Source organism: Pristis pectinata, chromosome 2 (assembly GCF_009764475.1).
Source record: "Pristis pectinata isolate sPriPec2 chromosome 2, sPriPec2.1.pri, whole genome shotgun sequence".
Classification (NCBI taxonomy): Eukaryota; Metazoa; Chordata; class Chondrichthyes; order Rhinopristiformes; family Pristidae; genus Pristis; species Pristis pectinata.
In genome coordinates this window covers 142,557,678-142,573,304 of record NC_067406.1, presented here as the reverse complement: position 1 = coordinate 142,573,304, position 15,627 = coordinate 142,557,678, and the positions used below count along the sequence as shown (strand labels likewise).

Here is a 15,627-nt window from a genome sequence, read left to right as displayed (position 1 = left end):
ACCAGCTCCCATCGCTCAGAATCCCCTTGGCCCTGGTGATTCATCCACTTTGTACAGGCAGTCTATCCATCTTTAGCCCACCCAGATTGCCACCAACACCTTCTGGTGTTACAGAGAAAGTGCAGTGCAGGCAGATAAAAAGGTTCAAGGCCATGATTAGGTACATTGTGAGGTCAAGAGTCCATCTTGTTTTGCACCTTATTGTCTGCCTGCACTGCACTTTCTCTGTAACTGTAACACTTTATTCTGCATTCTGTTATTGTTTTCCCTTGTACTACCTCAATATACTGATGTGATGACATGATCTATACGGGTGGCATGCAAAACAAAGCTTTTCACTGTACCCTGGTACATTTAAAGTATTGTGTTCAATTCTGGTCGCCTCATTATAGGAAAGATGTGGAGGCTTTGGAGAGAGTGCAGAGGAGGTTTACCAGGATGTTGCCTGTTTTGGAGGACATGTCCAATGAGGAGAGGTTGGACAAGCTGGGGCTGTTTTCTGTAGTGGTGGAGGTTGAGAGAAGATTTGATAGAAGTTTATAAAATTATGCGAGGCATAGATAGAATAGACGGCCAATATCTTTCTCCCAGGACTGAAATGTCTAATACCAGAGGGCATGTATTTAAGGTGATGGGGGGGGAGAAGTACAAAGGAGGTGTGAGGGATGTTTTTTACACAGAGAGTTGTGGGTGCCTGGAATGTGCTGCCAGGGGTGGGGGTGGAGGAGGTCGGTGTAGGAGTGTTTAAGAGGCTTTTAGATAGGAACATGAATATGTAGAGGAAGGAGGGATATGGCTAATGTGCGGAGGAGAGGGATTAGATTAATTATGCAAAAAGACACATTTCACTGTGTGTTTCTATGTACATGTGACTAATAAATAAATATCTTAACTTATGTCATTGGTTTAATTAGTTTGGTACAACATCGTGGGCTGAAGGCCTGTCCTGTATGTTGCTGTTCTATGTGACAATAATAAACCAATTTACCAATTTGATGCTGAGACCCCAGAAACATCTTTGTCTGTGGAGAAGACGGGTGTAGAGTGCTCAGCCAGACCTCACCGTGCTCTCTGCCTCCACTAGATTTCCTTTTCCGTCCCTGATCTGCACCACTTCTCCTCTTTTCCCTGGTCACAGGCCAGATAATGTCCTTTTATATTTCCTTCCCGTCTCATGCTCTCCCACTTCCTTTCTTACTTCCCCTCTGAACTCTCTGTAATCAGCCTGTGTTGACAACCTGCCACGTGTGTGTGCTCTTTTTTAACATCTTTGTGAGAGGGCAGTGAGGATCTCGCTTTAGTCGCTCATCCGGGAAACAGTTCCTCCAGCAGTGTGGCACTGCCTCAGTAAGGCTCCAGAACCAGAGGTTAGAGTTCTGTGTTGGCATCCTGGAGTGGGATGCTCTGACTCAGAGTGTGCTCAGCGCTGGGTCATGACTGACTGGTCTATCTAGGGTGTCGGGCTGAGAATGGTTTGGGGGTTTGACGTGGTTTACAGTGGGTAACTTGGGGTACTGAGCAGACAGAACTGGGGCCCAGCAAAACTGTCTTTGAATTCAAGGCAAGGGGAAGCCATTTCACCTGTCAAAGTCGAATTTATTGTCATCTGCACAAGTCCATGTATGCACAGGCGCAATGAAAAACTTACTTGCAGCAGCATCACTGGCACAATCCCAGCATTAGAGGGACAACATTCACAAAAAAACAATAAATTGTACACAATTTTTACAAGAAAGAACACAATTAGAACAAAAAAACCCAAAATCTATTGAAGTGCAAAGTGGTCATAGTGTGGCTATACTGAGGTAGTGATTAGGGTTTTGCCAGTTGCTTCAAGAACTGAATGGTTGAAGATAAGTAGTTGTTCCTGAACCTGGTGGTGTGGAACTTCAAGCTTCTGTACCTCCTGCCTGATGGTAGCTGCGAGAAGATGGCATGGCCCGGATGGTGGGGATCTTTGATGATGGATTTTGCCTTCTTCGGGCAGCACCTCCTGTAGATACTCCTGATGGTGGGAGGGATGTGCCCGCAATGTATTGGGCTGAGTCCACTACTCTCTGCAGCTTCTTACATCCCTGCGCTTTTGAATTGCCGCACCAGACCATGATGCACCCAGTCAGGATACTTTCAATCTTTGGTGTTTCTTTTACCACATCTCCAGTTTGAGTCTAACATGTACGCTCTCTGTGCCTGTAGGTAATGCTTTTAATTTCTCATTGTTCCCCTATTATTGAATGCTGATATTCCCACTCAAACCGTCTGTTTACTTGTCAAGTAGATGTGGAGACCATGTTTCCGCTCGTGGAAGGATCGAGAACCAGAGGTCACTGTTCAAAGTTAAGGGGCTACTCATTAAAACAGAGATGAAACCAGCATTTTTTTCTCAGAGAGTCAAAGGGCGGTGGAAGCAGTCTTTGAACCTTTTTAGGGCAGAGGTGGATCGATTCTTCAGAATCGGGTTTCTTATCACTGATGTCTTGAAATTCGTTGTTTTGCAGCAGCAGTACAGTGCAAAGACATAAAATTGCCTTAAATTACAAAATAAATAAATGGTGCAAAACTAAATAACAAGGTAGTGTTCATGTGTTCATGGACTGTTCAGAAATCTCATGGCGGAGGGGAAGGAGCTGTTCCTGAATTGTTGGTCTTCAGGTCCCTGGACCTCCTCCCCAATGGTAGTAACATGAAGACGGCATGTCCCAGATAGTGAGGGTCCTTAGTGATGGATGCCGCCTTCTTGAGGCACCGCTTCTTGAAGATGTCCTCGATGGTGGGGAGGGTTGTACCCGTGATGGAGCTGGCTGAGTCTACAACCCTCTGCAGCCTCTTGCGATCCTGTGCATTGGAGCCTCCGTACCAGTGATAAGTGCATGATGTGAAGGGGAAGAAGGGATACTGGGGCAGATGGGAATGCAGAGTCGAGGTTTGCTGTTAGATCAGCCATGATCTTAAATGGTGGGGCAGGTATAAGGGACAGACACGTTAGACGTCACTGCACCTCTGTCGGGACTTCATCAACCCAGGAGTAGCATCAGAAGAGCCCTTTGAGCTATCAAACCAGCGCGATTCCCAGTGGAAGCAACATACTGGAAACCCTCAGCAGGCCAACGTCAGCTGTGGAGTGAGATGTGTCAAGTTATAAACCTTTTGTTAGAACAGGAGGGCATTAGAGTTGTAACAGAATTTGAGGAAGGGGGAGGGGAAGAGAGTGTGATAGGTCAGAAGAGCATGATTGAGAAATGGGGTGGCACAGTAGCACAACTAGTAAAACCACTGTCTCACAGCACCAGAGACCCAGGTTCAATCCTGACCTCTGGTGCTGTCTGTGTGGAGTTTGCACGTCCTCCCTTGAGTTTCATCCATGTGCTCCGGTTCCCTCCCACGTCCCAAAGACGTGCGGGTTGGTGGGTTAATTGGCTGCTGTAAATTGCCCCCAATGTGCAGGGGTGTGAATGGTAATGTGGGGAGAGTATAAGGTAGGATTAACGTAGGAGGGCGGTTTATAGTCAGCATGGACTCAGTGGACTGAAGAGCCTGTTCCTTTGCTGTATATGAAGCTGTGATTCTGTGATAGCACTTGGAAATGGAATATGTAGAGATGGGAAGTCTCTGTGGGAATGGTGCAGTGTCTGTGTGGGAGGTGGGTTGACACATCGGGTAGACCATAAGACCATGACACAAAGGAGCAGAAGTCGGCCATTCGTCCCATCGAGTCTGCTCTGCCATTCTATCATGAGCTGATTCATTCTCCCATTTAGCCCCACTCCCCTGCCTTCTCACCATAACCTTTGATGCCCTGGCTACTCAGATACCTGTCAATCTCTGCCTTAAATACACCCAATGACTTTGCCTCCACAGCCGCCTGTGGCAACAAATTCCACAGATTCACCACTCTCTGGCTAAAGAAATCTCTCCACATCTCTGTTCTGAATGGGTGCCCTTCAATCCTGAAGTCATGCCTGAAGGGTAAACTTCTCCATCTCACATGGACTGAGATGGAGCAGTGCCCACGGTAACAGACTTCCCATCAAAGGTGCAGCCTGTGGCGGGAGGGTATCCCTACTTCCAGTCCACTCCCAGTGAATCGGGAGTAGCTGTGCTCATTCCCAGGGGTGGTTTACAGCAGCCAATTAATCTGCCAACTTGCACGTCATTGGGAGGTGGGAGGAAGTGGAGTACCTGGGGGAATCCACGCGGACACCGGGAGGAGGCGCTAACGGAAGGAGAACGGGGAGAGATGGTGAGGATTTCGAGCTATGACCTCAGGGTGAAGTGGGGTGCTGCCAAGTGACAAATTCGTCTCCACAGATGTTGCTTGACCTCTGAGCATTTCCAGCAATCCTCCCATCTTTTATTTCAGGTTTTCAGCTTCTGCAGGGTTTATTTTAGAACCATTGGTGTGTGGGGTGGGTGGGTGGGGGGAGGCTGTCCAGGCTGGATGCCAAGAATTCACCGGCAGTGTGGGGTCCACAAGTTGTTGCTGGTGGACTCTAGAACTGATTACATCCATGGTCAGTTAAACACAGCACGGCAGTGCATCAGGTAGTGTGTGATAAGGCCTTGGGCAGATCAGTGATGATCACACTGAATGGTGGGGCAGGCTTGAGGGGCCGAGTGGCCTCCTGCTGCTGCTGTTTTCTTGTTGTCAATGGCAAAAAGAATCAACGGGGAGTTGATGGGATTGTGAAAGAGATAAACTGAAGGGAAACAGGGGTGAATTGGACTGATGGCATTGGCTTCAGGAATTGGACTGACTTCAGGATTGAAGGGCACCCATTCAGAACAGAGATGCGGAGAGATTTCTTTAGCCAGAGAGTGGTGAATCTGTGGAATTTGTTGCCACAGGCGGCTGTGGAGGCAAAGTCATTGGGTGTATTTAAGGCAGAGATTGACAGGTATCTGAGTAGCCAGGGCATCAAAAGTTATGGTGAGAAGGCAGGGGAGTGGGGCTAAATGGGAGAATGAATCAGCTCATGATAGAATGGCAGAGCAGACTCGATGGGACGAATGGCCGACTTCTGCTCCTTTGTGTCATGGTCTTATGGTCTACCCGATGTGTCAACCCACCTCCCACATGGAGGTGTGGAGCCATTGGGCTGAGTGACCTCCTGTGTCATTATAGGTGGCTTGGCCGTCTGCACCCCAGGCAGGGGAAGGATCATCCCCACAGCCTGCCCGTCGAACCCTGTATGTTCTAGTGAGATCTGTCCCCATTCCTCAGGACTCCAGTGAACACTGGTCTGGTTGAGCTGTTCTCTCCAACTGTCCCAACAGCTACTTTCCTATAACCATCAGGTTCTTGAACTGACCTGCACAACCCTAACCCTAGCTCAGCCACGGGACACTACGGACCGCCTCTTGCACTGCCATGGACTAGTCTCTGCATTTTTGCACTTACGTCTTGTCTTACACAGTCATTTTTTACTCTTCACTGTCTTGTATAATTTAAGTATAATTGATATTCTGTGTGTTGTCTGTACCTACGTGCCTGTGAAGCTGCTGCAAGTTTTTCACTGTACCTGTACTTGCTTGCAGCAGCATCACAGGCACGCAAGTACAGACAACACACAGAATAAATTTATAAATTATAAATTATACAAGACAGTGAAGAAAAAGACAGCGCAAAACAAGACATTAGTGCAAAAAACACAATCAGAGACACGTCCATGGCAGTGCAAGAGGTGGTGCGTAGTGTTCCGTTGCTGAGCTAGAGTTAGGGTTGTGCAGGTTGGTTCAACTCCGCCCTCTGCAGAGCACAAGTCGCAGTGTGATGGAACGCTCTCCCCTGCTCTGGGTGAGTGTGGCTCAAACAACACTTGAGGGGCTCAGCACATCCAGGACGGTCCAGTGTCCCACCAGCAGCACTCAGGAAGCAAGCTTTCCTTTCAGCTACTTCTCCCTCCCCACACCCCAGACACCATCATCTGAACACCTGCCACGTTCTGAAGGATAATGGATTAAACCCATTCCTATCCCTGGATTAGCCCGTCAGTTGCCGTGGTGATATTTTTAGTACTGTCTAGGAGTGTTTGTGACTCAGGAACTATTTACACCATTTATCTCGAAGCTGTGGCTTGAATAATGTAGGGGATCCCGGCCTGTTTTTTGTGCTCATCACGAGTATTTGACAAGGAGGCCATTCAGCCCATCCTGTCCATGCAGGCTGGAAAAGGACCATTCTGGCTAATCCCACTTCCCAGCTCTAGGTTCGTAGCTCTGGGGTCATCCAATCCCTGTTTAGATATAGGGTGGACCAAGCAACTGACTAGATTCACACCCCATGCACCATCCGAACCACTCCCTCCCTCCACCACTGCACACTGTGGCCACGGTGCGCACAGGCCACAAAATGCACCCAGGCTGCTCTGAACCTGTAGCTTCCAAGGGCAAGGAAGCCAAGGGCAGCAGATGCAGGGAAGACCCTTGGAACGACCTGGTGTAGAAGTTACTGTCGCTTCACTGTTGCTTGAACCCCCTGCACAACAGAATTCCCAGACCTCACCGAAAGGAATTGTCCACCTTTCAGGTCGAGACCCTGCATGTTCTGCTGAGTTCTCCCAGCAGCAGTTCAAGAGCAACAAACAATCTGCTGGAAGAACTCAGTGGAACATAAAGAGTCTCGACCCGAAACGTTGACAATTCCTTTCCCCCCACAGATGCTGCTCGACCCGCTGAGTGCCTCCAGCGGATTGCTTGTTGCTCCAGATTCCAGCACCTGCCGTCTCCTGTGTCTCCAGCAGTTCAAGAGCACTGCTCACTACTGCTGTCTGTAGGGTGATCAGTGTTGGCCAGTAGATGCCCACTTTGTCAGGCACACTCACACCCCATGAGGAGCTCACAGAGCTTTTCCAATGGGTATCTTAACTTTCGAAAATTTATGTTTTTTATTTCTTCAGTAAACTAGTTTTGGAGTCACTCTGGAGGAACAGAGGACTGTCTGAATTGGGGTTCAGGGAATTGTAGAATAGTTATAGCTTAAGTGGAGGCCTTTCAGCCCTTTGCATTGATACTAGCTCTGTGCAAGGTCAGTCCAAACCTACTCCTCTGTCCTTTCAGAGGCTGATCCAGCTCCCTTTGAACCCTGCTGTATAATCCCCCTGGCCAGGTATTCCAGACCCCAAACCCTTACTGTCTTTAAAACAAAATCCTCTTGTCACCTTTGACTCTTCTGCCAGTCATTGTCATTCTAAGTTCCCTGACCCATAGCTCGTCCAGCAGAGGGAAACAGTCTCTCCTTACTCACTCTGTGGATCTCCTCACAACCTATACTGTTCCAAGAACAACCTCAGCTTGTCCAGCTGAACCACACAGCTAAGTCCTTCATTCCTGGAATCATTTTGGTAAACCTCCTCTGCACCCTTTCCAAAGCCCTCCAGAATGGTGGCCAGAACTGGACACAGTACTCAGCTTTAGCTGACCCAGTGATTTATAACGATCCATGGTGATGGCCTCGGGTAGTTTTCTTCTGAGCAGAGGGGAGATGTAACCAAGTTGAAATACTTGCGTAGTGTGAATTGGAAGGATCCCTTTCCCTTGGTAGAGTGGTCAGTGATTAGGGGGTTGAAGATGATTGGCTGGATTAGAGGGGATATAGGAAGTGTTGTTTCCCCAGGGGGTGGTAGGGTCTGCAAGGACCCCACTACCTGAAAGGAGGGAGAAGGTAGAAACATTCAGTCCATCATGGACACCAGCCTCCCCTCCGTGGACTCCTGTCTACACTTCTCGCTGCCTCAGTAAAGCAGCCAACATAATCAAGGATCCCTTCCCACCCTGGACATTCTCTCTTCTCCCCCTTTCCATCGGGCAGAAAGTACAAAAGTTCGAGAACATGCACCACCAGGCTCAAGGGCAGCTTCTATCCCACTGTTACAAGACTCTTGAACAGACCTCTTGTACGATAAAGATGAACTCATAATCTCCCAATCTACCTCGTTGTGGCCCTTTCACTTTATTTGTCTACCTGCACTGCGCTTTCTCTGTAACTGTAACACCATATTCTGCATTCTGTTACTGTTTTGCCTTTTGTACTACCTCAATGTACTGATGTAGAAGGAATTCATTAGCTGTAAAGTGCTTTGGGAGAGTTACCCTGAGGTGATGAAAGTCACTGTAGAAATGCAAATCTTCTCTTTACACAGCAAAGGTTTTAGTTCAAATAATTCAACTGTTACATTTTTTTTGTGGTCTCTTAATTATACCTCAAATGTTTAGAGGGATATGGGCCAAACACGGGCAAATGGGACTAGCTCAGGTATACCTACTTCATTTACGAGTCAAGCTGACATTTCCCTTGTATTCATTCGGTTCATTCGGGACCAGAGTAATAGAGAGTATTAAAGGAGGAGAGGGAGGCAGGGAGACGAGGTTCCAGAGTTCAGGGGCACAGGCAGCTGGAGCACGGCTGCTCGTGGGGAGTGTTGGCAATCAGTGAGGTGCAGAATGGAGAGGTGTGGTGATCTCGGAGCTTTGTGGGGCTGGAGGAAGCTGGCGAGGTGGGGAGGACTGAGACCAGGAGAGATCGGAAAACAAGGATAAGTATTTCAAAATTAGCCAGGATAGGTCATCAAGCAGCTCATGGGTGATGCATGCTCTCCTTTTCAAGCTTCCATGGGATCGCTCCATGTCTTTGGACATGGGGCACAGAGAGGTCACATTCATCTGAAGCAGGTAGTTAGGAAGGCAGATACTAACATTGGCCTTTACTGCAAAGGGTTGGAGTAATAACAGAAAATGCAGGAAACACTAAGCAGGTCAGGCAACATGAGTGGAAAGATCTTACGTTTCAGCTCCAGAACCCTTTGTCAGACGCCTGCCTGACCTGCTGAGTGTTTCCAACATTCCTGTTTTTTACTTCAGATTTCCGACATCTGCAGTTTTTTTGATTTTCATCAAAGTAGGGAAGTCTTGCTGTAACTCTTCAGAGCTTTGACGAGATCTCACCTGGACTGCTGCGGACAGTTTTAGTCTCTTTATTAAGGAAGGCCTCACTTGCCTCTGAAGCAAAGGTTCACTGGCCAATTCCTGGAATGAAGAGGTTGTCCGTTGTGGGAAGGGCCCAGAATTTAGAAAAAGATGTGATCTTCTTGAAACACAAGGGGCCATGCTGAGGGGATTTCCCTACAGTGGGGATATCTAGACCAGGGTCAGCGTCTCAGAAAAAGGATCATTCATTTGAGGATAGCTTACATCAACAAGCCTTTATTGAATTGAAGAAGTGACCTCACTGAGGTGTTCAACATCATGAAAGGAACTGACCCTGTCGGTTTAGAGAAACTACTTCCTCTTGTTGGGGAATGGGAGTGTGGCTCAGAACCTTCAGTTTGGCTGTTCAGAGGTGGTCTGGTGGCCCCTCACCCTCCCAGAAGAACTCCTGGTCAACGTTAAGTGAAAATTTCAAAACCCAGGTTGAAGGATTTTACCAAAACTAGATGTCAAAGATCCGGTGAACAGCCGTCAACCAGAAGCGTTAATGGTCTCTCTCTCTCTCTCTCTCTCTCTCTCTCTCTCTCCCCCCCCCCCTCTCTCTCTCTCTCTCTCTCCACACACACTGCCTAAACCTACTGGGTGTTTCCAGCATTTGCTGTTACTATTGTAAATTTCTGTTGGGTGAAAATGGGCCTGGATCTAACTGAGTAGTGGGGCAGGCAAACTGCTGAGTGTGTCCTCCTGTTGCTAAGTTCCCCTTTCTTGTACAACGTTGAGTGAGTGCTGAGTGTTGAAGCTGAGGCAAGCGGATGGGCAGGTGAAGAGAGTGCGCACAAGCCTGAGCGGACGTTAACTCTTTGTGTATTTCCTTTCAGGCCATCACACGGTTTACATTGGGGTTCACGTCCCCAAGAGCTATCGGAGGAGGAGGCGACATCGGAGACGGGGATTGGGGCAGAAGGAGAGGAACAAAGAGCGGGAAAGAACAACCGAAGCCTCGGACCGATCTGACACAGAAACCAATGAAGACCAGACAGGCGGGAGTCTGTTCAAACCCCTCAGTGAGTGCTGTAATCAGTGGGTGCGGAGATTGGCTTTGTGGTGACCCTTCCCACATACCCTAACCGTGGAAGGAGGGTGTAACAGATAGACGCTCGGCCCTCTCGGCTTAAAAGCTGTCAAGGTCATCGACAAAGAGCTGGCACCTGGAAGAAACCCTTCACTAACTCCTTCATGTCAGAGCTGGATGTCTTTCCAATTGTTCTAAGGCTGAGGGAGCAGGAGAGGTGGGGTCCCGTTCCCCGTGCCTGGTAGAAGGGGTTTGCTGGATGCAGCGAAACAGGTAGATGTTAGAGTCGTAGATCTACAGAGAGATACAGCATGGAAACAGGCCCTTCGGCCCACTGAGTCCATACTGACCACAAACACCCGTTGATACTAATCTTACACTAATCTCGTTTATTATTCTCCCCACATTCCCATCAACTCCCCCCAGATTCTACCCCTCACCTGCACACTGGGGGCGTACGCAGTGGCCAGTTGACTTACCAACCTGCTGCTCATTGGGATCTTTGTTGTAGCAGTGAGGATCCCCTGTCCCACTCGTCCCACTGAAGGGCAGGAACAGTAAACTGGAAGAAGAGCTGCTTTCACTTCTACAGTCCCCACGCTTGACAGGAGCGTCAGTGGTCAAACCTTGGCACCGAGGGCATCGACCACTGGCTTGGTCACAGGGTGGATTTAATGGAGGATATCATGTGGAGAGGTTCCGGGAGGGAATTCCAGAGGTTGGGCCACTGAAACAGAGGACTTCAGACTTGATCATGTTCAGGAATTTTCAGCGACCTTGGCCAGTCCCAGGGATCGGGGCGAGGCTGCACACTTCACAGTTGCTGCCAGCTGCCACAGGTGGAATTATTCACTTGGCAGAACTCGGTGTCTGGTTTCCCCGAGATTTTAATGCAACAGTCCCCGGCCTCCACCACACATTTCCTTTCTACTCTGACTGACTCTGGCAGGAGGCAATGAGCTAAGACTCTGAAAGCGCCTGTCGTGAGGTGCAGTGAAAGATTACTCAAGGGTTCGTTTCCACTGATGCTTGCCCCAATCCCTGCTCTCCAGGCAGGACCTCGTGTCCACATCAGTGCTTCTGCACGGTTCAGGCCGCCGGATGTCTCCATGGAGACGCAACGGTTGGTCAGTGAAAAGGAAACGACTCTTTTTTAAAGGAGCCCAGGGATTGGTTCAGGTTTCAGCTGAACCCAGTGCTGTAACAGGGGACTGGCCGAGCCTGTCTCATCTACTGACCCTTTGACAGTGCAGTCAGGGGCACACAACCTCCCCTCCCGCCTCACTGCTCACAGGCTGTGGAGCAGGAAGACGATAGAGCAAAGGCCCACCTTTTGCTCGCTGCCTTCCCGAAGCCAAGATACCAATCGTCACTTCCTACTGACAGATGAGACACCAGCTACATTGTGCCTTTAGCACCTCTTCGAATAAAGTTTCCCACCCCACCCCACCTGCTCCCCATCAATACATTGCAGGGTCTGACTCTTGGACCAGCTTCATCGAGCCAAATTCTTCAAGCTACAGACACTAACTTAAGATGTAGTCAGATTTCCTTTTAAGGTGAGAGGCGAAAGATTTAAAAGGGACCCGAGGAGCAACTTCTGCAGTGCATATATGGAACGAGCTGCCAGAGGAAGTGGTTGAGGCAGGTACAATAACAACGTCCAAAAGACATTTGGACAAGTATGCGGATAGCAGGGGTTTAGAAGGATGTGGGCCAAATGCAGGCAAATGGGACTAGCTTAGTTGGGCATCCCCGTGTCTGCGTGGGTTTCCTCCGGGTGCTCCGGTTTCCTCCCACTTTCCAAAGACGTACGGGTTAGGAAGTTGTGGGCATGCTATGTTGGCCAACATATATGGGCCAAACAAGGGCAAATGGGACAAACTTAGGTGGGCACCTTGGTCGTCATGGACCGGTTGGGCTGAAGGGCCTGTTTCCATGCTGTATGACTCTATAACTCTCTGTTCTGGGGGCTGGGTTCTGGGCCCATTCAGTGTCCCTGACATCAGTCCCCCATTGAATGGAATATCATTCTTGTAAATCTTTTCTCCAGCATCCCTCATATCTTCATACCCCCCTTACACCAGGGAGACCTGTAGTGTGCACCAGTCTTTAGATTTATAAAAACACAATAGCTGTGTGCTGAGGCTGGGAAAGGCTTTCACATGTTTCTAATCAGGATCTTGTATAACGTACACAAGACCCACAGGGTCATCATGGCCTCATTAATTTGATGAGTTCACAATGGAACCCAGCCTGACCAATGGAGAGACCAGCAGACTTTAATCCTTAGATCTGTGAGCCTGTGCTGTGATTATAATTAGCTAGGCTTCGTTAATCCTTTGCCAAAGTCCGTCCACTCTGTATTCACATGCTTCTATTATAGGACACCGATTACCTGTGTGCGGGTAAATGCTCAGGAAGGCACTCTCTGCCATGGGTTTGGGAGGGTGAGGTCACTGCACTGTTGTTCTGCTGTGCTCCTTCACCTAATAGTGAGCCAGAGGTCAACAGCAATGCAGAATGCGCTGTGTGAAAGGTTACTCAGCTCACTGGAATCCAGCTGGTGGTCCTACAGCCAGTGAAGGTGCTGCTGTCCTGCATTGCCATGTAGAAGGGGCAGTGTACCACCCTTCCCTCCCTTGGAGATGCCCCTTTCTCTAGAGATGGCGCTGTCTGAGTCTGTGATCATGGGCAGACTGTTCTTCCCTAACTGCCCTTTTCCTAAAATTCCTTATCGAGCAATACAATTCAACTACAGGCCCTTCGGCCCAACCAGTCCATGCTGACCACGGTGCCCACCCAGCTAGTCCCAATTTCCTGCGTTCGGCCCATGTCTCTCCAAGCCCCGCCCCTCCATGTACCTATCCCAGTGCTTCTTAAATGATACTATTGTACCTGCCTCACCCACTTCCTCTGGCAGCTCGTTCCATACACTCACCACCTTCTGCGTGAAAAAGTTGCCCCTCAGGTCCCTTTTAAATCTTTCCCCTCTCACCCTAAACCTATGCCACCTAGTTTTGGACTCCCCTACCCTGGGGAAAAGACTGTTACCGTCCACCCTATATGTGCCTCTCATAATTGTGAACACTCCTATAAGGTTGCCCCTCATTCTCCTACGTTCCAAGGAATAAAGACCCAGCCTGTCCAACCCCTCCCTATAACTCAGGCCCTCGAGTCCTGGCAACATCCTCGTAAATCTTCTCTGCACTCTTTCCAGTTTAACCACGTCTTTCCTATAACAGGGCGACCAAAACTGTACACAGTGCTCCAACTTATGTTGTGGAAGGAGGCCATTTGAGCCATCAAGTCTGTGCTGGCTCTCTGAACAATTACATTTCCCCACTTATTTCCCTGTAACCTATTCTCACTCTCATCCACCCATACCAGGGGTAATTTACAATATCCAGTTAACACACCAACCCGCATATGTCTGGGATGTTGGAGCACAGGGCCACAAGGAGAGCGTGCAAGCTCCACACAGACAGCACCGGAGGTTAGGATTGAACCAGAGCTCACTGGAGCTAGAGGCCTTGAGATGGTGAAGGGGAGCCACCATCTCAAACATGGTGAAGGCGCTCCCAATGTGTTAGGCGGGGAGGTTAGAACTTGTGTCCAGCGATGGTGAAGTAATGACGATGTATGGCCACGTCAGCCTGATGTGTGTTGGACCTTCCCAACTGTAGCCTGCGTACCTCGAGCCCCAGCTGTTACCACGGGTGCCTGGAATAGGTGTGGTGGTCTGGCCAGATCACAGTCCATGTGCAGCTGTGTTTGCAGCCCTGGTGTGGCAGAGTGGTCTGGCCGCAGGAGCTGCTCCCACACAGCTCCCGGGTTCGATCCCAACCTCCGGCGCTGTCTGTGTGGAGTTTGCACATTCTCCCCATGACTGTGTGGGTTTCCCCCCGCCGGGTGCTCCGGTTTCCTCCCACATCCCAATGACGTGCAGGTTGGTAAAGTAATTGGCTGGTGTAAATTGCCCCTAGTGTGTAGGCGAGGGGTAGAATCTGGGGGCAGGCACGGTAGTGTAGCGGTTAGCGTAACACTATTACAGTGCCAGTGACCCGGGTTCAATTCCGGCCACTGTCTGTAAGGAGTTTGTACGTTCTCCCGGCGTCTGCGTGGGTTTCCTCCGGGTGCTCCGGTTTCCTCCCACATTCCAAAGACGTACGGGTTAGGAAGTTGTGGGCGTGATATGTTGGCACCGGAAACGTGGCAACATTTGCGGGCTGCCCCCCAGAACACTCTACGCAAAAGACACATTTCACTGTGTGTTTCGATGTACATGTGACTAATAAAGATATCTTATCTCTTATTGATGGGAATGTGGGGAGAATAAAATGGGATCAGTGTAGGATTAGTGTGGATGATGATTGTCAGGGACTCAGTGGGCCGACAGGCCTGTTTCCGTGCTGAATCTCTTGGTAACTATCAAATCACAGAAGCTGCATTAGTGGGGGATTCGGTGGGGAGCGGGTGCACTGGTGACACTGTGGGGTTCTCTTAGTGCCGCAGCAGCCTGTCAGCCTCAGGCTTTCGTGGACAAGTTTCTGGAACTGGTTGGCCCCACGACCTCCTGACTCAGAGGTGAGAGTGCAGCTCAGTGAGCTGTGGGTGACCCCTGGTGCAAGAGGCAAGGCGTTCACCTGGAATTAAACGTTTACCCGAGGGACCTGCACAGTAACATTTGAACTGCGCTGTGCATTGAGCATTCACTGACAGGTCGAGTTGCAAGTGATGAGGTTGCAGTAAGGACCCTGGGTTTCAGGAATGCAGAGATAGAGTGAAACCCGTTCGAGGATTTGAGGAATGTGCGTAAAATGTATTCTCACATTTCACTTTTCAGCTTTTTGGCTCCACAAACCAGAACAGTAGGTTACTGATGGTTAGTTGGACATTGTGCGTGACCTCCCACAGACACAACTAGCAATCACTTTAAGGGATTAAAAAAGGGGAAAAAAGTTATGGTAATCTCCTATAATCATCAGAGATCAGTCAAGTGAAATTAATAGTTTGTTAATTTAAAAGTAATCAGTTTAAAAGGAATATGCAGTCATTAAAATAGTCCCTAATCCCACCGGCTAGTGTTACATCATTGAGCCAGTGAATGTGAGGCAGCTGAACATTTCATTCAGTTCACAAATGGTGGTGGTCAGAGACAAAGTTCTCATTGTAAGGGGCTGATGCTTGGCTGGCTCACAGTATGCTCCTTACTCTCAGAGAAACATGCCACAGAAGGAGGGAGAGACAGACAGAGGGGGAGAGAGATGAGAGAGAGAGAGAGAGAGAGAGAGAGTGTTTGTGTGGGAGAGAGAGAGAATGAGAGTGTGTCAGGGAGTGAGAGTGTGTGTCAGCAAGAGAGAATGTGTGTGCGTGAGAGAGAGAAAGAGAATGTTTGTGTGAGAGAAGCAGAGAGACAGGGTGAGAGGGAGAAGGAGTGTCAGGGAGAGAGAGTGCTAGTATGTTACAGAGAGAAACGGAGAGTGACAGAGTCAGAGATCGACAGAAAGAGTGAGAGAAAATGAGAGTCAGAGGGAGAGAGGGTGTGAGAGAATGAGAAGGAATCAAAGGGAGACAGAGTGAGTCAGTATGAGAGAGAGAGCGAGGCAGGGAGAAAATGAGAGTGAGACATA

At 49.2% G+C, this 15,627-nt stretch overlaps 1 protein-coding gene across 1 annotated transcript in view; it reads left to right on the top strand.

The window, feature by feature from the left end:
* LOC127584373 (electrogenic sodium bicarbonate cotransporter 1-like) overlaps positions 1 to 15,627 on the top strand; it is a 182,221-nt gene that overhangs the window by 26,068 nt on the left and 140,526 nt on the right. Inside the window, exon 3 of the mRNA XM_052041132.1 lies at positions 9,801 to 9,986. Within this exon, the coding sequence (XP_051897092.1) occupies positions 9,801 to 9,986 (186 nt within the window). The remainder of the gene's footprint in view (positions 1 to 9,800; positions 9,987 to 15,627) is intronic.